The 24,622-nt window shown below is 19.9% G+C and overlaps 1 protein-coding gene across 1 annotated transcript in view; it reads left to right on the top strand.

Annotated features, from left to right (window-relative positions):
* Nucleotides 1–24,622, top strand: part of shot (dystonin-like protein short stop) — a 120,220-nt gene that overhangs the window by 21,519 nt on the left and 74,079 nt on the right. The window contains 6 exon segments of the mRNA XM_089175266.1: nt 980–1,916; nt 13,062–13,123; nt 21,639–21,656; nt 22,304–22,363; nt 24,024–24,113; nt 24,227–24,397. Coding sequence (XP_089031392.1) covers nt 1,442–1,916; nt 13,062–13,123; nt 21,639–21,656; nt 22,304–22,363; nt 24,024–24,113; nt 24,227–24,397 — 876 coding nt within the window. The 5' untranslated portion in view covers nt 980–1,441.

The following is a 24,622-nucleotide window of genomic DNA, read 5'->3' as shown; positions in this document are numbered from 1 at the left end:
TTATTTTGGATTTTTAATTTAATTTATATTTAATTTAATTCAAATTTCTGAGATTAAAGATCGGTAACAATTTTTATTTATAATTTTTTGGGGATTTGTTTTTTATTTTTAAATTAAATTTATTATTCACAGAGGTGATTATTTTAATATAATATTTGTTGAAATTATTTAGGATAGTTAGTTTAATTGATATTTAATTTATATTTAATTTAATTCAAATTTCTGAGATTGAAGATCGGTAACGATTTTTATTTATAATTATTTTGGGATTTGTTTTTTATTTTCAAATTAAATTTGTTATTCATAGAGGTGATTATTTTAATATAATGTTTGTTGAAATTATTTTGGATTGTTAATTTAATTTATATTTAATTTAATTCAAATTTTTGAGATTAAAGATCGGTAATGATTATTATTTACAATTTTATTTTTTTTTATTTTTTCTCAATTAAATTTATTCTTCAAATAAGTAATTCGTTAATATTATATTTGTTAAAATTTTTTCTAATCGTTAATTTCATTTAATTTAATTCAAACTACATCTCTCACACGAAATTTCTCATGTTTTTAATTTTCAATTTTTTTTTTTTTTTTTTTTTTCATTGTGATCCACTGACCATGACTTTTTTTTTATCTTACGTGCATATCTTTAAATTTTAAAGGAAGAATTATCGATCGGTTTGTAAAACCAGGGTAGGGTAGAGTAGGGTAGGGTGAGATTAGGGTGCAGTCCTTCGCCCTTCGTTCCTTGCACGTGGCCTTGTTTTTAAAATTGGCTTACATTTGATAGAAACTTATAACCCAACCCATTCTTTAAATTATAGTTTCAGATATACATATACATATTTTTATTTTGTTTTAAATTAAAGTAATCAAAAGAGAGATGATAAACGATTGGTATTAATCATAATTAAAAGTTTAAACTTTAACAATATTAAATTAAAATCAAACAAAAATCCTTACCTTCATAAAATTTTAGACGGTGGTGTCCTTCGATCGAACGAACGAACATAATCGAACGAGAAGATTTTAATAAAAAAAAAAATAAATAAATAAAATCAAAATCTGATAAACCTAAAAAAACACACACACAAACAAACAAAAAAGAACAAAATCCAAATAAACAAACAAACACATCAAACATTTTAAACCCAAAAGTGCATATAATCACAAAGTGTTAAAAAGTGTGTCTACAAACAAACTAAATAAACAAAACAAAACAAAACAAAAAAAATAAAAAATTAACAACACAACAAAGTGGTGGAAAAAATTCACGGTGTTCAAAGATGCCCACTTAACGGGTGGTTTTTTTTTTTTAATCAAAAAAATAAAAAACCATAAAAAAAATCCAAGAAAAATCTAAAAAGTGTTGGAGTGGTGTCCAAAGGGGGGGGGCTGGGAAAGTGAATGATAAAATAAAAAAAAAAAATAAAAAAACAAGATGTCTACTCAAGCTTACTACAAGGAAAGGTTGGGTTTTGACCCAGCTGACACAGTTGCCGAGCATCACCGTGAACAAAGGTCTCAACATGGCTACGAGGAGAGTCTTAGCAAGTTCAAAGGTCAGAACGGAAACGGATACTCAACCGATACGTTTTATACACTTTGCGGGAATAATAAAAGTGTTGCAAATGATTTAGAACAAAATCAAATTGTGCTGAATGATTTGATGGTGGTGGTGAATGAGGAACAAGATGAGGAAATGAATAATGAGGAACAAAATCAAATGGTTGTTGTCGTAGAGGAAGATGAGGAGGTGGTGGTAAGGGTGGAAATGGAGGATGAGGAGGAGGATGAGGAGGAAGAAAGGGGTGTGGAAATTGTTGAAGAGATTGTTGACGTACTCGAAGAACAAAAATCCAGCAACACTCAAACTGGTTTTTGGGGTTGCTGGGCTATGTTCATCGAGTCTCATGGTAGGTGGTGGATGATGATGTTTTTGAGCATGCGAGATTTGCTGGAAAATTTTCTATGAAAAGCTCGTTTTCTTTTTTTTTTTTTTTTTTTTTACTTTGGACCCAGACCAATCATTTTTTATTATTTTTTTTTATTCATTTACACTTCTCTTTTTTTTTTTGGTCATTATTTAAGAAGACTCGTGGTTCATGTTTTTTTTTTTATTTAATATCTGTGTTTAATTTATAGTGTTCATAGTTTGTTTCATTTCTGTATAAATTAATTTCATATAAATTTTTGAGTTAAAATTTCTAAATGATTTGTATAATTCATTTCATGTTTTAATTTCATTTAAAATGTTGAATTTAAATCTCCGAATATTTTGTACAATTCATTTCATAGTTTGTTTCATTTTTTATTCAATTGATATAATTCATTGAATATTTTACTTTAATTTTAAATCATTGAAAAATTAAATCTCCGAATAAATTTGTACAATTAATTTCATTTAAATTATTGTTGTTGATAATAATCATTTTAATTAACGTTTTAACACACATTAATTGAGTTAATTTCTATAACAACCTTGATGTGACGTGTGTTTTTTTTTATCATACTAATCATAACTCGTGCACGAAATTATTTTTCTTTTATTTTTCTTTTTCCAAAAAAAAAAAAAACCAAAATAAATTAACTTTAACAGAATACATTTTCCACGTAGATTTTGTGTAAATAAATAATCAAAACAAGAAAAATAGTAAAAATTCTTAGGCATAAACGTAATCGAATGATTAAGTATAATTCGTCACAGAAATAAAAAAAAATAAAAAAAAAAAAAAACAATTCCATATATGTACATCCTTTTAACACAATCATTATATTATCATCATTTCATTTATCATTATCCTTACATTTCAAAATGATTACAAATCTATTAATAGTTATCGTTCAATAGTCTCATCATTTATTTTTCATTTAATTCTTCTTCATTCATTCTAAGAGAACATTGTTTATAATTTATTTATAATTAATAATATCATTAATCATAATTAAAATTCAATTATATGAATTCGAGCTTTTAAAGAAGATTTTACCAGCATTTATGATAAACTCAAATCGATAGATCGATCAGAGAAATCGAACTATCACCACCACCCACGCGAATATTTTCTTCTCCCACTCTTTAGCTTTTTTTCTTTCACGTTTTCTTCTTCTCTTTTCTTTTTCTCCCTCTCTTACAAACCTCATCTTTCTATTTTCCTTTCCCTCTCATTACCACTGGAACGCAACACACGTAACGTGAGATACTTTGGTATATGAGCTTCTTAAAGATAAGCTTATACACTTATTATTATGATCCTATTTATGTTAGAGGGTATTATGCCATGATAATAAATTTAATTAATTAGTATACGTATATATATATGTATATGTGTGACTAGAAATATGAAAGTGGTTTTAGTCAAAATTTAAACAAAAAAAGAAGAAATGAATTTATTAATTATTGAAATAATTATAATGAATACCATACATAACTTGAAATTAAATAAATTCACAATGTATGATAATAAATTGAATTAATTTATGTAAATGTGAATTATGTTTGAATTTATAAAAATAAAAATTAGTTTAATAATTATTTCATATTACACTATTATTTTATATTAAATTAATTCAATGCACGCTGAAATTCATATTATAAATTATAATATTTGTCAAAAATGAATCATAAAATAGTGTGATTGTTATTTCAATATTCATATAGAATTTATTTAGTGTTTAAATGTAATTATTTAAATTACATTAATTATTTAAATTGTATTATATAACATAATTTATTTAAAATTTAGAAATATTTCCACAAATAAAATATTTAATATAGAATTTAATATAAAATATATAATATAGAATAAATATTATATATAAATAAAATAATTTATTTAAAATTTAGAAATATTTCCACAAATAAAATATATAATATAGAATAAATATAAATATTATATAGAATGATTTATTTAAAATTTAGAAATACTGTCAAACAAAATATTTAATATAAAATTTATTTAATATTTAAATGTAATTATTTAAATATTTCCAAACAAAAGATATGATATGACTTATGATTAAATCACTTTCATAATTCATAATTATGGGCATATATAATTAAATAATAAAATATTAACAAAATTTATTAATTAAATTTATTAATGTATTTTTCTCTGATCAAACTATCGATTACTCAAAAATTCATCATTCTCCAACAATTTTGACACTCCTCTATAATAGTTAGATGATTTTAATAATACAATTTGTAAATATTTATTTATATAAAAATTCAATTAATATTAACATTAATTATCAATCAATTTTATCATAGAAACTATCTTTTAATTTGATTACTATTTTAATTTCAAAATACTTCGTTCATTTTCCTCATCTTGAAGAAATTTGATTGTGCGTACGAATGTTTTATCAATTCTTTATTAATTATTTATAAACAATTATTTTTTTTATTATTATTCAGATTGATTGAAAAAGTACAATACTTATTATGATTTATATTTTTTTGTTTTGTATCGATTGGTTTAAATAATCGTGCCTTGACCTCAAGTAGTGAAAATAAATTCAGTTCGTTTAATTTCAACGAACGATTTAAGCAGAGGGGAAGTAAAAAGGGTGTATGTGTGTGTATATGGTAAGGGAAGGGAGAAAGAGAGAGGGTTGACTAAAGTATTCGATTTAGGATGCCGTAGTACGTACTATCGAAAGGCCAAAGTCAGGATAAGATAATTTAAATCTTGATCGGGATCCTAGCCAACATTCCTAATTTGCTTAGTGTGATTTCAAATAAAACAATTGTAATTAAATTCTAATTAAAAAAAAAAAAAAATCCAATTTTCTATTTGATTAAATCAAATAGAATTTGTTTTATTTATTAATTCAATTTATAATAGGTAAGAAAAAGTATTTATCAAATGATTGAGACTACACTTTGATAAGAAATAAAATTATTGTTTGATGATTTTATTAATATAATTTTAATATTATTCAATTAATTTGCAGTGTGGTTTTCTAAATGGAATGATTGAATGAATTTTTTATTTATTTAATTAAATTTATGTTAGGAAAAAAAATTATTTACGAATTGATAGACTATACTTTGATACGAACAAAATTATTATTAATTATATATTATATATTAATTATTTTATATATAAAAAAATAATATTAAAATAATTTTAATGTAGAAAAAAACTTTTCAATTCAATTTCAAATTAATTCATTTCTAGATTATTTCTTTTTTTTTTATTTTATTTTTTTTTATTTTATAGAAATATAAAATTTATGAATTTACATAAGTGTAGACAACGACATTTATATTTTTGTTTTATATGATTTATTTTTTAAGATAAGATAAATTATAAATGAAAAGATAATATGAGAATTGAATACAATTGTTATTCAAGATCAAAGTGTAAGAAACTATAATTTTATTATAGTACTATTAAAGATCGTTTAACGTACAATTATGTAGGATGATACTTTCAGTTGACATTGTCAGTAATAGTGTCTCGTGGTGAGTTAAAAAGAATTCAGACGACAAGAATAGATTCTAACAACAGTTCTTGATGAATCTAAGTTCATGGGGTCTCCTTCTCGTTGCTTTTCACTCGTCAACAGTAAAATGGGTTAAGAATCTTTAACAAACATATCTATCTATTATTAACAATTATATTCTATACAAATTTAAATATCAACGATTTTATCTCTTTTTCATTGTAAATTAATTATTCAAATTTAATATTAATATTATTTCAATATAATTTATTTTAATTTCATATTAAAAATATTATTTTTCTAATATATTTTAAATTAATTATTAAAAATTTATTATTAATATTATATAAATATAATTGATTTTAATTTACTAATTAGAAATATTATTTTTGTAATTTTAAATTAATTATTAAAAATTTAATACTAATATTATATAAATATAATTTATATATTTTAGTTTGATATTAATAATATTATTTTTGTAATATTTTAAATTAATTATTAAAAATTTAATACTAATATTATATAAATATAATTTATATATTTTAGTTTGATATTAAAAATATTATTTTTGTAATATTTTAAATTAATTATTAAAAATTTAATATTATTATTATTTTAATATAATTTATTTTAATTTAATATTAAAAATATAATTTTTTTAATATAATTTATTTTAATTTAATATTAAAAATATTATTTTAATACAATTTATTTTATTTTAATATTAAAAATATTATTTCAGTATATTAGGTAATTTTAATTTAATATTAGAAATAATAATATTAATATTTAGATGTGCATATATATATATATATATATATATGTTAATGGGAAGTATAAAATATAAATTATAAAGTAAGTGATAGAAGGAAATATGCCAATTAAGAAGAAAACCATTGCTAAAGTCATTGACATACCAAACTAACAGCCGAGATATATATTATACCACATGAGTGTTCGTGTGATTGGCCACTTGAAATATTTTCATCATATTCACCACGTCGTGACTGAAGTGAGCTCTTCTTTTAAAATTTTCAAAGTACCCGCTATCACATACTTCTTTTTCATACTTTTTATATTTATTTTTCTTTTTTCTTTTTTCTTTTTTTTTTTTTTATCTATTCAAACTCGAATATAACCCCATGTGTAGGGTTCGTATATTAGATAAAAAGTAATAGGTATGAGAAACTCATGAAGTATGTTTGAGGACACACACATACACACACTTAAGATATGGGGTTTTTTATTTTATTTTTATTACTTCCCCTTCGACTGACACGAGATGTGAATGCATTTCGAAATGCATTTTATGTTTCTATGAGAATTTTTGTGTCAACCTTTTTCTCACTTAATTTTTTTGTATTTTAATTTGTTTATTTATTAGGTCAATTATTATTTTTTTTTTTTTAATTAATGATAGAGTTGTGGTTTCGTTTCTTTTTTATTTTGTAATGTTCAATTGATTATTCCTTTTTTTTTAGAAGTAATTTAATTTAGTACTATTTAATTAGTAATTAAAGTAGTACTATACATTTATTTATATATTATTTAATTAATAATAATATTAATATAACATAATATAAATATTATGTTATTAATATATAAATAAATAATATATAAAATTAAATTGTAATAGTATATGGAACACATATATACATAAATATTAACGATGTAGCAATAAACCTTTCTCTAACTTCATTTTGTATTTTAATTTGTTTATTTATTAGGTTAATTATTTTTTTCTTTTTTTTTTAATTAATGATAGAGTTGTGGTTTTGTTACCTTTTTTATTTTGTAATGTTCAATTGATTATTATTTTTTTTTAGAAGTAATTTAATTTAGTATTATTTAATTAGTAATTAAAGTAGTACTATACATTTATTTATATATTATTTAATTAATAATAATATTAATATAACTCAATATAAATATAATATTAATATTCAATTATTAATAATATATATAATTTATATAAATATTATGTTATTAATATATAAATAAATAATATATAAAATTAAATTTTAATAGTATATGGAACATATATATATATATATACATAAATATTAACCAGATAGCAACAAATTTCTTTAAATATTATTAAACTTTAATATTAATATTAATATTTAATTTAAAAAAATATTTATTTTCTAAATAAAAAATAAAATATTGCTAACGAATAACTGATGTTAAAAAAAAAAGGAAGACAAAAAAAGTATAAATCGTACGTATAAGGTTGAATTTATAATATTAAAGCCTTGAATTAATCGAAGAGAAGTATTTAACCAGCTGATCGATTATGCTTACACGGTATATATAAAATGGCACACCCAGTAATCAAGGAAATATCAATGTAGCAGTAAATTTGAACGTTTGACTTTCGTAATGATACGTTATTCGTACTCTTTCCTATCCTTTGTCGTAATATACTAACCATATTAGGCTAACTTCGTCGGTATCTTTAAACGTTTACTCGACCTCGATCATTTTCTTAACTCTCCATCATTTTTTCTTTTTTTTTTTTTCTTATTTTTTTTTTTTTTCAATATTTTATATATAATTACTAATAATTATATTTGTGTACGTTCAAAAAGATAGAATAATTTTTTATAACATTGCATCTGAAAATATTTTTCATATTTTGTTTTACTCTTTCTCTTTTTTTTTTTTAATAATTTATATATAATTATTGATAAATTATTTGTATGATCGAGAATATAAAAAAAAAGAGGATAATAGTTTTATTGTTAGCAAACTTTATACTTCAATCTTTTTATTTGTTACATTTTCTTTTTTTTTTTTTTTTTTTATTTAGTTGTTGAACTTAATTTAAGATTTTTGTGTAATTTTAATTTATTATATTATTTCACATTTTTCTATAATTTTAATTTAATTATATATTTCATATTTTTATTTTATTTTAATTTAAAAATATATTTCACATTTTTTGTATAATCTTAATTTATTATATTTCAAATATTATATTTTTATATTTTGATATTTATTATTTTCACATATTATATATCACATTTTTCTATAATTTTAATTTAATATATTATTTGACATTTTTCTATAATTTTAATTTAATTATATATTTCATATTTTTATTTTATTTTAATTTAAAAATATATTTCACATTTTTTGTATAATCTTAATTTATTATATTTCAAATATTATATTTTTATATTCTAATATTTATTATTTTCACATATCAAATTCACATATCACATGTTTCTATAATTTTAATTTAATAGTATATTTCACACTTTTTTTACAATTTTAATTTAATAATATATTTCATATTTTTATTTAATTTTAATTTAAAAATATATTTAACATTTTTTGTATAATCTTAATTTATTATATTTCTAATATTATATTTTTCTATTTTGATATTTATTATTTTCACATATCACATTTTTCTATAATTTTAATTTAATAATATATGTGGCCATTGATTTCAGTCATTATATTATTGTATTAAAAGAACCAGAACAAAAAAAAAATACAACAGAAATGTGAAATAATGTATTAAATTATAATTATAGAAAAATGTGATATATATTATTAAATTGAAATTATAGAAAAATGTGATATATGTGCTCATAATTATGAAAATGGTCTAAGTCATGTATCTTTTGTTTCGAGATATTTAAAGATTTCTATTTGAACACCATATGAATTCTATGTAATATTGAAAAAAACAAACATTATCTAACGATTCATTTTTGACAATATCGTGAAAATTACATTGAATTTATTTAGTTTAAAATAATCTGCTGCGTAATAACTAATAAATTCAATTTTTTTTTTTTTTTTTTTTTTAATTTTGACTTTGATCACTTTCATAATTATGGACACATATATCAAATTTTTCTATAATTTTAATTGAATACATTATTTAACATTTCTGTTGTATTTTTGTTGTTGTTCTGGTTCTTTTAATACAAAAATATAATGATTGAAATCAATTAATTTTATTCTCATATTCAATGAGAAAATAAATTTAGCCAAACAGTTAAAAATCTCATCATTCACATCAGTTTAAAGGTAGTCATACGTGAAATAGAATGACGTGTATCTTTTTAAATTCATACAGAAAGAAAACTTTTTTTTTTTTTTTTTTTTTTAAGTAAACACTTCAATTTCAACGAAGAATAAAAAATGTTCTATACCAAAAAGAAATTGTTAGAGTTCGTTCAGCTCATTTCAATATTCAATACCATAAATCATTTCTATTATTATTCTCCCAAACACACACACACACACACAACACAAACATACATATATACATACACACACATGTTATATACGTAGTTTTTGCATACGATGAATATTAATTTACAAGAAAATAATTTTGTAATACAACGAACAGTAATAAAATATTTCTATTCATTTAATAACTATTACTCAAATTTATTATTCAATAATATTGTAAAAAAAAAGATATTTAAACTTTTGTTATTTTAACAAAGAAACAATTAAACGATTGTTTATTTAATTTATTTGACGAGTACATTAAAAATTGATTTATTTATTCAAAAAAAAAAAAAAACAACAAATGATTCATTGAATTGAAATGAAAAACAAAAGAACAAATTGCAAAATGTGCACACATATTTTTCTTCAAAATCCAAATGTTAAATGGAAGTATTTGTTTGTATAATTCAATCTCGTGTATTAAGTGTATATGTGTGGTATGTGTATGTTTATTTATGTGTATGTTTTCTTTTTGTTTTTGTTACATTCGATTTAACCTCGTATATTTTATGAATCATTGAACATACATACGTTGAACGTATACACTATGTGAGGAGTATAAATGTTTATAAACATTGGCCATAAAAACCTTTCGCAGTATTATTTTTCGGCAAAAAGAGTCAGTCAAACGTTTATCATTTACGTTTCAGTTGTGTTTGCCGATATTCGAACGATTAACACTTTGAGTGTTGAATACTTTTACCTAAAATATTTTGTAAGAAAGGAATTGTTTATTACTAATTAGATTCTAATAATAAATTATATTTAATAATGAGAGTTTATCATTATAAATATAATTTAATTAATTAATATAGACATTACATTATTTTACATTAATATTTATGAATATTCTTATAATATTGAAAAATAATATTCATACAATATTCAAAAATAATATTTATATAATATTACAAAATAATATTGATATAATATTCAAAAATAATATTCATATAATATTACAAAATAATATTGATATAATATTCAAAAATAATATTCATGTAATATTCAAAAATAATATTCATACAATATTCAAAAATAATATTCATATAATATTACAAAATAATATTCATGTAATATTCAAAAATAATATTCATGTAATATTCAAAAATAATATTCATATAATATTACAAAATAATATTGATATAATATTCAAAAATAATATTCATGTAATATTCAAAAATAATATTCATATAATATTCAAAAATAATATAATATAAATATTTTAAAATAACAATATATAAATATTAAAAAAAATATTCAAAGATAATATTATATGAATATTCAGAAATGATATTATATGAATATTATAAAAATAATATTAAATGAATATTCAGAAATGATATTATATGAATATTATAAAAATAATATTATATGAATATTCAAAAATAGTATTATATGAATATTATTTTCTAATTAATATAATTTATTTAATTAATATAAACATTACATTATATTTTACATTAATATTCATGAATATTATATAAATATTATTTTTGAATATTATATGAATATTATTTTTGAATATTGTATGAATATTATTTTTGAATATTTTTTCGAATATCTATATACTGTTATTTTGGAATATTTATATAATATTATTTTTGAATATTTATATACTGTTATTTTGAAATATTTATATTATATTATTTTAGAATATTTATATTATATTATTTTTGAATATTTATACAATATTATTTTGGAATATTTATATTATATTATTTTGGAATATTTATACAATATTATTTTGGAATATTTATATTATATTATTTTTAAATATTTATATAATATTCTTTTTGAATATTATATATGAATATTCTTTTTGAATATTATATATTTATATAATATTCATATATTATAATATATGTATAAAATATTGTTAATATTAATATTAACAAACACGTATATACTTCGAACAATCAGGTTAGTAATTTTTAACAAACGTATATATGCGTTCATAGCACTCAAAGGATTAATAAAAAACGAAATTTTTGATTTATTTTTATTCTTAATATTTATTCTTATTGAAAAAGGGTGTTTGTAAATGAAATTTTAGGATGCATCGAAAGATACATAATAATCCTAATCTTTTTATTTCTGTCTATCCATTACTCAATCTTCCGTTAGGTCAAATTTATCCTTGAGACACCCTTTTCATATATTTTAAATGATCAATTGTTTTATTAGATATATTATTATTGATTGTTTTATAAATAAAAAATTGTAAAGAGATAAAGTTGAAGCAGTAAACAATGCTTCTTTGTTTTATATATGATAGTATAGTTAGGTGAAAAAATAATATGCCATAATTAACATGGGTCACGAAGATATTTTATCGATTAAATAAATTACACTTAGGAAGAAAAGTATTTAAAAAATTTAAGAAATTTTATTTAATATTTTTCTTTTTTACATAAATTTCTATAATAAATTAAATTAAATTCGTAATTTATAAAATTTGTTTAATAAATTTAATTAAATTTATAATTTACAAAATTTGTGTGTTAAATTTAATTAAATTTATAATTTAAAAATTTGTATAAAAAAAATAATTAAATTTTTAATTTACAAAATTTGTATATTAAATTTAATTAAATTAGTAATTAAAAAATTCTTATAATAAATTTAATAAAATTCGTAATATTTAAAAATTTGTATGAGTTTAATTAAATTTGTAATTTAAAAATTTCTATTATAAATTAAATTAAATTCGTAATTCACAAAATTTGTATATTTAATTTAATTAAATTCATAATTTAAAAATTTCTATAATAAATTAAATTAAATTCATAATTTATTATATAAACGTATGTAAATATTTTTTTATATTACAGAAAATATTTGAAACATCTTTTCATAAATTTCGTTTTATTTTTTTCTCTTTTTCTTGCTGAATATTTTTTCTAATAAAAAAAAAAAAAAAGGAGGAAAGGGTTGTCGATAAAATATGATTCGAATAAATATTTAAAAAACGATACAAAGATATGAGATAACAAATTGAAGTGTGTACCCATATCTTTTTTTTTTTTCTTTTTGACGTAATAATATTCCAACGATGATTCATACTAATTGACAAAAAAGAAGGGTGTAAAGAAAAACTTAAACAAGTTGTCAAATTTTTAATAAAAACAATAATGAAACTTAACTCTAATGAAATTATACTCGACAAGTTTGTTCATTTTTATATTTGTTAATAATACATTGTAATATTGTATGGATTTTCTTTTCTTGTTTTTTTTTTTTTTTTTTTTTTTTTTTTGTGAATTTTTCTATTAACATTTGTTTTATGGCTTACTTACTTTTATTGTGTTTTTTTAATTAATTTTTGTAATTTCAAATTTTCTTTACAGACGAACGAGACGCCATACAGAAGAAGACCTTTACAAAATGGGTGAACAAACACTTGAAAAAGGTATGCACGATTTGTATATTTCATTTTTTGTTTAAACAACGATCGAAGAATCTCAAAGTGTTTCTTTCCTTTTATTCTCTCACTTCAAATAGAAAGAATTATTAGAAAATTTTAATTCAGTCATTTTTTTCTTAAATTCTGTATTTTTTTTTTTTTCATTTCACATGTGAAAATTCATATCACGTATAATACATATATATACTAATATAATCAATACAACAACAACAACAGCTACACATATCCAGTTATAAACCAAGGAAGAAATTTCGTGTGAGGAAACACGTGACCTCGATTTCATTTCAGTCGTATTTTAAAATTAAAAAAAAATAAAATAAAAATAAAAAAAAGATTCCAAAAAGATTCCACAAAAAAGAAAATTCAATGAAATAGTGACACTCTCACACACACACACACACACACACAACAGACAGACATAGATACACACACGTGTAAATATCTTCACATCAGTCAGACAAAAAATAACCAATGAAATAGTGAAACAAACACACACACAGACGTATAAATACATTTAGATCAGTCAAATCAGTCAGACAAATACACAGAAATAACTCGTCTTCCCCTAAAAAAAAAAAAAAGAAGGGAAATAAAAGAAATTCCAATCCCTTTCGAAAATATCTGCATTAAAATTGGTTTTTATATTTCTTTACAGACAACATTAAACCGTAAAACCCCTTTTTCGATGATACTTCTTTCAAAGATAAAGAAGAAACCTTATTTATGTCGTGAAAGAATCACACTATGTTCTCATAGGATTTACTATGATATATATAGGTGACTATACTTGTCACGTGTTTTTACAAGTATACTATTAATTCTCAGCCTAATTCTTTTAAAAAAAACAAATTAAATACAAGAAAAAAATTATATTTTAAAATAATTTTATATTTATTATATAATTTTAAAAATTATTTTTTAATTTTCATATAATAAAATTATATAATAAATTCTATTTATTATATAATTTTAAAAATTATTTTAAATAAAAAACCATTATTGAATTTATTATATTTAAATAATAAATTATTGAACGTTTAATTAGAAAAACAAATAATTATACAAAATATTATTGTTTAAAGATTATTATATTTAAATAATAAATTATTTTGAAGGTTTCATTGGTAGAACAAATTAACATATAAAATGTTATTATATCATTTTGAAAATAATTTTAAATAAAAAGCCATTATTGAATATATTATATTTAAATAATAAATTATTTTGAAGGTTTAATTCGTAAAACAAATTGACATATAAAATATTATTGTTAAAAAATATTATAATTATTAAACTACTAATTTTCATAAGTTATATTATATTTTATTATATAATTAATTAAATTATAATATATTTAAAAAATATAACTATAATAATTAACTAATTAGTGTTTTTACAAGTATACTATAATTATCAGCCTAATTCTTTTTAAAAACAAATAAAATACAAGAAAAGAATTATATTTTAATAAAAATAATTTAAAATTAAAAACCATTAATAAATTTATTATATTTAAATAATAAATTATTGAACGTTTACTTGGAAAAACAAATAATTATAAAAAATATTATTGTTTAAAGATTATTATATTTAAATAATAAATTATTTTGCAAGTTTAATTGGTAGAACAAATTGACATATAAAATATTAATGTTAAAAAATATTATAATTATTAAACTTCTAATGTTTATAAATTATATTTAGAAATATCATTATAATAATTAACTAATTATTATAAATAATGTAATAAAAAAAATCATTCAAGATGCTTTTCGTTTGAACTAAAAAGTCATGGAATGAAATAATAAAAAAAAGTAATTAATAAAAAAATAAATTAAGAAAAATAATGAGAAAGATGATCACGTATGATGTTTTAAAAGAAAAGGATAGGTTAAATTAAAAAAAAAAAAAAAAAAAAAATAGAAGTGTATAAAAAACAATAAGTATCGTGTCACTTAGCATTGTTCTCAATCATCTAGCGTGTCGTTTCTCGAATTCACTTCTTCCTTATCAACTTACTACCACCACAAGAAATAAAATGACGTAAGAAGGTCGTCATTATTAAAAAAAAAAAAAACACACAAAGATGCCGCTTAAAAGATATTTATCTATCTACAACTTATAAATTATCTTTTAACTTTAACCATGAGTAATAAAAATTAATTGTAACAAAATAGTAAAACACGAAAAATCAATTAAATTGATTTTGATGAAATAAAATTTGAATTTAAAAAAAAATAAATAAATAAATAATATAACTTAAGCGATGAAAAATAATAACTAAATGCGTGATACATAAAATTATTAAATATAAATAATATTAATTAATATTGTGTGCGTAGATTGTATTTTTGGATTATAAATTGGATATACATTTATTTTACAATACTTTCAATTTTATTTTATTTTATTTGATAATTTATTTTTTTAATATATAATATAACACTCTCTTTTATATGTTTATTTAAAAAAAATGAAAAAAATAATATCGTATTTAATTTAATTATAAATACCACATACATTGTGTAGATAATTTTTTTCAATGTGTAATATTAAAAATGTCTTTTTAAATTTTTATTAAATGTAATTTTAAATTTTGTTCTATTTTCTTTAATAATTTATGTTTTTTTAATGTACAATACACTTACATATTGTACAATTGGAAAAAATAAAAAAATAATATCGAATTTAAATTAATCCTAAATACCAAATACATTTTGTAGATAATTTTTTTAAATGTGTAATATTAAAAATGTTTCTTTAAATTTTTGTTAAATATAATTTTAAATTTTGTTTAATAATTTATTTTTTATATTACACTTACGTATTGTAAAATAAAAAAAAAATAAAAAAATAATATCGAATTTAAATTAATCCTAAATGCAAAATATATTTTGTAGATAATTCTTCGTAATAGGTAATATTAAAAATGTCTTTTTAAATTTTTGTTAAATGTAATTTTAAATTTTGTTTTATTTTGTTTAATAATTTATTATTTTTAATGTACAATAGACTTACATATTTTAAAATTGAAAAAAAATAATATCGAATTTAAATTAATTATAAATAATACCAAATACATTTTGTAGATAATTTTTTTTTTTCAATGTGTAATATTAAAAATGTCTTTTTAAATTTGTGTTCAATATAATTTGAAATTTTGTTTTATTATGTTTAATAATTTATTTGAAATGGTAGTTGTATTTTTTATTAAGTAAGACTTATGGGTTAGTTGAGTTAGAGTTTTAAGAATAAAATGACTCACCAACGACAACGTATATCTCAGTCAGTATAATCAGCATCAGCATCAGCATCAGCAATGATGATGTGTTTTATTCGAAGCAGTTGTTTGGTATATCTTTGGTAGGAGAAAACGAATCACAATCACACCGTATATGGTCGAAATTGTCTCGTTAACGTATAATCATCTCGAGTTGACGTTCTCCCCTTTATCTTTCTCTCTTTTTCTTTTTCTTTTTTATTCTTTTTTATTCTTTCTTTAATCCTTTTCTTCTTCTTCTTCTTCTTCTTTCTCATTCTAATCTCGTTGTGTTCGTTACTTGATATGTAAATCATTAAGATTAAAAAAAAAAAAATTGAAAATATTTCTTAAATCATTCATTCATTTCATTCATTTGCATTGTATAATAATTATTTATAATAATTAAGTTATATTTATTATTGAAGATTATTGTGCAGTTTAAAATATAAAAATATATATATATATTTGGTTTATTTCATTTCAAATTTGTGCTTGAGAAAATGTTTCATTAGTTGATAAATGATTTTAAAAATAATTGAAACTAATTTTCATTCATTTTATTCAAATTTGTGCTTGAGAAAATATTTCATTTGTTTAAAAATAATTTCTAAAATAATTCAAACAAATTTTCATTCATTTCATTCAAATTTGTGCTTGAGAAAGTATTTCATTTGTTTAAAAATAATTTCTAAAAATAATTCAAACAAATTTTCATTCATTTTATTCAAATTTGTGCTTGAGAAAGTATTTCATTTGTTTAAAAATAATTGAACTAATTTTCATTCATTTCATTCAAATTTGTGCTTGAGAAAATGTTTCATTATTTGATAAATAATTTTTTAAAAAATATTTACAAAATAATTTCCTCCTTTTTACATATACTATAAATATGTAAAAGTAACAATATATGTAAAAATTAATTTAGATATGAATATAAAAATATATTTTCAAATTTACATTCAAATTTGCTTCAATAAATGTTTCATTACTTGATAAATAATTTTTAAAAAATATTTATAAAATAATTTCTTTCTTTTTATATATATATATATATAAAATATTATAAATATTGTTACAGTAAAATATATATACTATAAATATATAAAAGTAACAATATATGTAAAAATTAATTTAGATATGAATATAAAAATATATTTTCAAATTTACATTCAAATTTGCTTCAATAAATGTCTCCTTACTTAATAAATAATTTTTTTTAAATGTTCATTAAATAATTTACAATTGTGTACATTATATAAACATTTATACAGTGCAAAAAGAAATGATATTACACTTGTTATATTTTTTATTTAAATATTATATATTATTAATTCTGATATTAATTGATGTTAAATTCTTTTCTCACCATACTTGTATTTATTTTTAACAAAACTATCTCTTATAAATTCAGAATATTTAACATTTCTATATAGTATTTGTTCTTGGAAATCTTTTCCTACTATTTTTATTCAGTTTGAGTATATTCCTGAATGCTTTCAATCGGAATAAATATCGGTTTTTTTTTTTTATCCTTCCTTAGTTGGAATAGATTAGATAGATGGGCGAGTTGTTGAGAATTCATGAATGACAATTAGTAATTCTAAGTATACTACTTGTTCTCAACTTCTTTTTTTATTCTTCTTCTTCTTCTTTTATTTTTTATTTTTATTTTCTTTGTCAATTTAAATTGTATTTTTATCATACACATTTTTATTTAATTTATTTATTTATAATTTAAATTCTTATTTATTTTATTTTATTTGATATTTTATATAGTACTGATACTGATACTGATACACTTTATATAGTATAATAAAGTAATATAATAATTTATTATATTTTATTTATTATTAATTATTTATTTATTTATAATTTATATTATATTATTTATTTAATTTATTTATTTATAATTTATATTATATTACTTATTTAATTTACTTATTTATAATTTATATTATATTATTTACTTAATTTATTTATTTATAATTTATATTATATTATTTATTTAATTTATTTATTTATAATTTATATTATATTATTTATTTAATTTCTTTATTTATAATTTATATTATATTATTTATTTAATTTACTTATTTATAATTTATATTATATTATTTACTTAATTTATTTATTTATAATTTATATTATATTATTTATTTAATTTATTTATTTATAATTTATATTATATTATATTATTTATTTAATTAATTTATTTATAATTTATATTATTATTTATTTATTTATTTATTATTTTATTAAGTTAAGTAAATTAATTTGGGTGGGGGGGGTATATTTTATATTATAAAATTATTCACACATATAATTTAGTTATTATTCATATTTCATTCTATTTTTCTCATCTTCCATTTTTCTTTTCTTTTATTTTTTTTTTTATATTTGTCCTTGGCATTATGGATTGCATAATTCCTTTAAAGCATAAATAAAGATTTTTCTTATACATGTATCTGTTTGTCTCTTATTAGTGTTGTGTTACGTCAGCATTCATACGATATTTTTTACCTTAAAGGAGTTCACGTTTAATAAATGAGATGATTCTTTTGTAATAATATCATTTCCTTTATATATTCTATTTTTATTTTACATTAAAATTATCATTTACGTGGTATGAATTTTGTAAGTAATGATAAACAATACGAGGATGATGAAAATTGATTTTTTTTTTTTTTTTATTATTCATTGGCATGTATCGTAATTATAATAATTAAAAAGAAAATAGTTGTTGAAATAGTTTCATCTTGTTAGATATTTCTTCTTCAATGTGTACACAATTAGTATAAATTACTACTTCGAAGGATTATTGCATTCCAATGTGTGTTTGACATAGTTACATTATTCTTATCATGTTTCAGAACACGTTTATGTATATATCGATAGTTATCTTGTTCAAATGGGATCGAATTACTGTTTATTGAATATTTATTTAGTTTTTTTTTTATCTTTCTATTATATTATATAAGATATTTATATATTTTATTATATATTATTTCATCATATTTTATTTTATTTTATTTTTTAATATATCATAACCTAAAAAAGTATATTTGATTTATATTTGTTCAAAGATTATAGGTTACAAATTGTAGCCCCCATTAAAATTGATTTGAAATAAATTTTATTTTCATACATATAATGAATAAATAAATAAAATTATTATTATTATTATTCATGATAATTATTTCGCATTTAAAATTGCATAAATTTGCTATTAGTAATACGCAATTTTTTTAATTTTATTTTTTAATATATCACAACCTAAAAAAGTATATTTGATTTATATTTGTTCAAAGATTATAGGTTAGAAATTGTAGCCCCACTAAAATTGATTTGAAATATATTTTATTTTCATACATATAATGAATAAATAAATAAAATTATTAGTATTATTATTCATGATAATTATTTCGTATTTAAAATTGCATAAATTTGCTATTAGTAATACACAATCTGTTTATCACCTTTTGTTTGTTCCTGATTGGTTAAACCTTTTTAAATACATCTCGTTAATACGTCATTGGCTTATTTTCATAAGAAGATAAGTAACAGTAACGATATACGTGCAGAATCACTACTATAGTCAACTGAACAATTATTTGAATCGATGAAACCAAAATAATATCAATAATACAACGATAATAATTATCTTATCATTTATTTATAATTACAACATTTATCTAACTTTGGTGATTCAATATTATTTCTTAATTAATTATCTAAAGATAACGAATTAAAATCATGATCAATTTCAACATTTAGGAAACAAATTGAACATTGCACATTCGTTTAAGAATAAAATGTACGAATGCAATAAAACATTTATAAATAAATAATATATATAAACAAAATATATATCATCTTCACTACAATTCAAATTGACTAAAATTTCATTTCATGTTAGGATAAATAATTTGTTTTTCATTTTGTAAATGATCATTTGAGGAATGAGTGAACATGATGATTTAGGTTAAGTACAAATGTTAATCTTTGCGTTAGGATATTTTGTAAAGTAGGCTGAATTTCCAGTCATGGTTTTGTACGATTCGCCATCATGTGTTCTCGCCCACGTAAGAGATCTCGCAAGTCTGACCTTATTCGGAAAACCTTCTCTCCTGCGCCCACTTAATCCTTGCTCATTTCGTTTGCTGTAACTGTATTACTGTTAATGTTGATGTTAGTATTGCTGTTGTTGGTAAAGAAAGATTGGGGTAAGGACAATTGGGAGATTATGGTGCAATCCTTTAAAAGTGGGTGCACTTTTAACATCACTTTTCCTATAGGGATATATGTATATATGTATCTGTATATATGAACATATGTTTATCCATTGAATGATGACTTATGTATGTATGTGTATCAGTTGTTATAGTATTTTAATTGATAATCTTATGTTTGTTGGTTTTTAAGAAAAGTTAGGTCTGATATTTTAATTTATTTAACATTTTTATATAAACATATGTTTGTTTATTGAATGGTGTATGTTAGGGTGTATTCAATTGCTATAGTGTTCTAGTTGAGAACAAATTTAGATTAATCTTATGTTTGTTGGTTTTTAAAATAACTTGATAGGATACTTTAATTTATTAATTATTTTTTTTATAAACATATGTTTGTTCACTAAATGGTGTATTTAAATATATATGAGGTTATGTTAAGTCGCTATAGTATTTTAATTAAGAATAAACTTAGGTTAATCTTATGTTTGTTGGTTTCTAAAATAACTTAAATCAAATACTATAATTTATTAAACATATTTATATAAATATAGGTTTGTTCACTAATTATAAGTGGTCTGTGTCAATGAGTAAGAGGTTATGTTAAGTATTTAACTATAGTATTTTAATTGAGAATACACTTAGGCTACAATCTTATGTATTTTGGTTTCTAAGATGACCTAAATCAGGTGTATCAATTTATTAAACATTTTTATATAAACATACATTTATTCGCTACCTGGTGATGAATTAAAACCATACATTTATTAACAATATATAATTCAAAACAATCACTATAAAAAAATGATAATAATGCAAACACTTTGATGATTCTCGATCAATTAATTTATAAATTATTATAATAACTTTAATTGTAATTACCAATTTTTTCCCCCAATTATTTTTGTTCTTTCTTCCCCACACTTTTTTCTCTTTCTACCTACCTAAATTTTTCCTTCCTTTTTTCTTTTTTTTTGTATTTTTACTCTTTCACGCATACACGTAACAGCATTGGAAATATGTCAAGGTAAGTAAGGAAGGGGATACCATCCTTACGAGAAAATATCTTCTCGATTTATTTTATTCGAGACACCTTTACAATGATCACACCTTTTTTTTTATTATACTATATATATATATCCATGTACACATACATACATACATATATACATAGATATATATATATATTTATAGAAATGTAATTGTAGATATACATTCTCTTTCACACACATGAACACAAATAAAAAATTGGAATGTGTATATAATAATAATTTTAATTAAACCAATTGAAATAATTGATTGATAAAATACAACAAAAACACTTTGTTTCCCTCCCTCTTTTAACCAAATGTGTTGTGAAATGTGTGTGAGATGGAAGGACTGTTAGATATATTCATATTCATACACATATACATTTATACTTACATTTGTGTATATAATTATTCATTAAAATTTGCATCATAGAATAAACAAAAAATAAATAAATTCATTTTTATAGTTCATATATATTTTTTTTTTGGAAATGGAAGTATTAATTATATATATATATATTATGTTTGAATATATTGTAACATTATATACAATTACATACATACATACATACATAACACTTTAATTTTCATTTCACGAACACGTTTCTGACACGGTGTTGGTTTTCATCCATGTTTCTTTCAGACTTACACGTGCCTGCACGTGTGCGTTCTTGTCAACAACCAACCATGCTGCTCCCCCACCGTAAGTTCCATGGTGTTATTGCATACGAACGTTTAAAATTTCTTATCTAAAAAAAAAATAAAAGAAATCAAGAAATATCAGAATACAAAAATGCAGCAACAGCTAAAATATTTCCGTTTTATTTATTTTTTTTTTTTTTAAATCATCCTATGTTTAATCATCCGTTTTTATTTATTTATCAAAAATACAATAAAATTTTATTTCGAGTTTATTTAATTTAAATTAATATTTTAATTAATAAATTTATTTATTTACGTTAAATTTTTGATTTCAAATCATCTTCAGGTTTGCATTAATTATTTATTTTATTTTATTTATTTATTTTATTTATTTATTTATTCATAAACGAGAGTTGTTGCTGCTGCTTCAAGCATGGCACTTGTCTCATACTCCTTGCTTATATTTATCTGTCAAATAAAAAATAATTCTAATAATTATAAATAATAATAATAATATTAATATAATAATTCGTTTATTAATTGTATGCATTGATGTCACACACATGTATTTTATTAATCACTCGCTTTACCTTTTTATATATATCATGTTGTGCATGATTTTGAAATGAATTTTTAATCTCAAAATTACTTTACTTTTCTTTTCTTTTTTTTTCTGTAGAAATATTTTATAAATAAATTTGTATTTATCATGAATAATCTTTAAATATCGCATTATCAAAGTTGACATTTTAAATTTTCATTTTTACTCGTATGCAATTAAATTTTTAATCAGTTAACTGTTGTTGCACTCCATTTTGAAAGTGAGTACCGCTGTGTGGCGCTACAATCGACCCAATGACTCTAAATGAGTCTGAAATGAACTCTGATAATAAAAAATAAATTAAAATAGTAATTTACAAATCTTAAAACTCTTCTTACTAATCTTGAAATTTGAGAATATGGTTTGTTTTTCACAAAAATTACAATTTATTAGCAAATTAACAGTTAACTATTTAATTTTCCCTAATCTCAGTGATCATGTTTTCGTTGCACGATGATAACGCACGTAATTTTACACCTTTGAACACACGTAATTTTATATTCGTAATATTCAAAACACACAAACTGCACAAAATTATACACACACTGCACATTTTATAATATAATATTATATTATATATTTATAAAAATTGATATTACAATTTACTACAAATATTTATAAATATAATTCTATGAGTAATATATTATTTTTATTATTTTGTAAGATTATTTATACAAGGGGGACAAATAATAAAAAAGGGTCGTTTCAAATGAATCTCTGTTTTTATCTTTCGATAAATAATATCGAAGTTATTGGTCACAGTATATGTATGTGTAAACATTGATAAGAAATGTAAACAAAAATGTTCTGAGTGTTATTATCGATCGTGAGAAAAAAAAATCTTATGCAAACATAAACGTGACCGATAATCAAAGGGTAACATTTGTTAACTGCATATCAACAAAATCACAATTTTTTTTTATATTAAAAATTAATTTAATTAATTAATAATTTGATTTATAATAAAATGAAATGTAAATTCAGAATTACATACATTTGAAAGATCCTTGAATTAAATTTGTTTGCCATCTGATGATTTTTATTTGATTAAAAATTGTTGTATGAAAATTCAAATGATTGAACATTTAATTAATTATTTGTTTAATTATTGTTTGTTTAGGCAAGCAGACATGTCGGAGATTTGTTCGAGGACCTGCGGGACGGGCACAACCTTATATCTTTATTGGAAGTACTTTCAGGAGAACATCTTGTGAGTATAACAATTATTTATAACAAAAATAAAATACAATGTATATTTTCAATTGATTGAAATAATTGTTTCTAATTTTTTCTTCTTATTTTTTATTTTTATTAAAATTCTAGCCACGAGAAAGAGGAAGGATGCGTTTCCACATGTTGCAAAACGTACAAATGGCATTAGATTTTCTTCGTTACAAGAAAATCAAGCTCGTTAACATACGTGCCGAGGATATCGTTGATGGAAACCCTAAATTAACCCTTGGACTCATTTGGACAATTATACTTCATTTCCAGGTAAGTGATTACAAATTATACTGGAAGTTAGAATCATTTATTTCAATTATTTTATCACATCTTTGTGTTTCGTATTTTTTATTTATTTCATTACAAATGAATTTAAACGCAATTTAATTTTATTTATTAAACAATTTATACGTTAAAAATTGTATAATTATTTTATTCTTTTTTTTTTTTTTTTTTTTTATTAATTTGTCAATCAAAAATTGATAGATAAATTTT

Source organism: Polistes dominula, unplaced genomic scaffold (assembly GCF_049000335.1).
Source record: "Polistes dominula isolate Pdom_NZ unplaced genomic scaffold, Pdom_raw_medaka contig_32, whole genome shotgun sequence".
NCBI lineage: Eukaryota > Metazoa > Arthropoda > Insecta > Hymenoptera > Vespidae > Polistes > Polistes dominula.
This window is presented reverse-complemented; position numbering and strand designations above follow the sequence as displayed.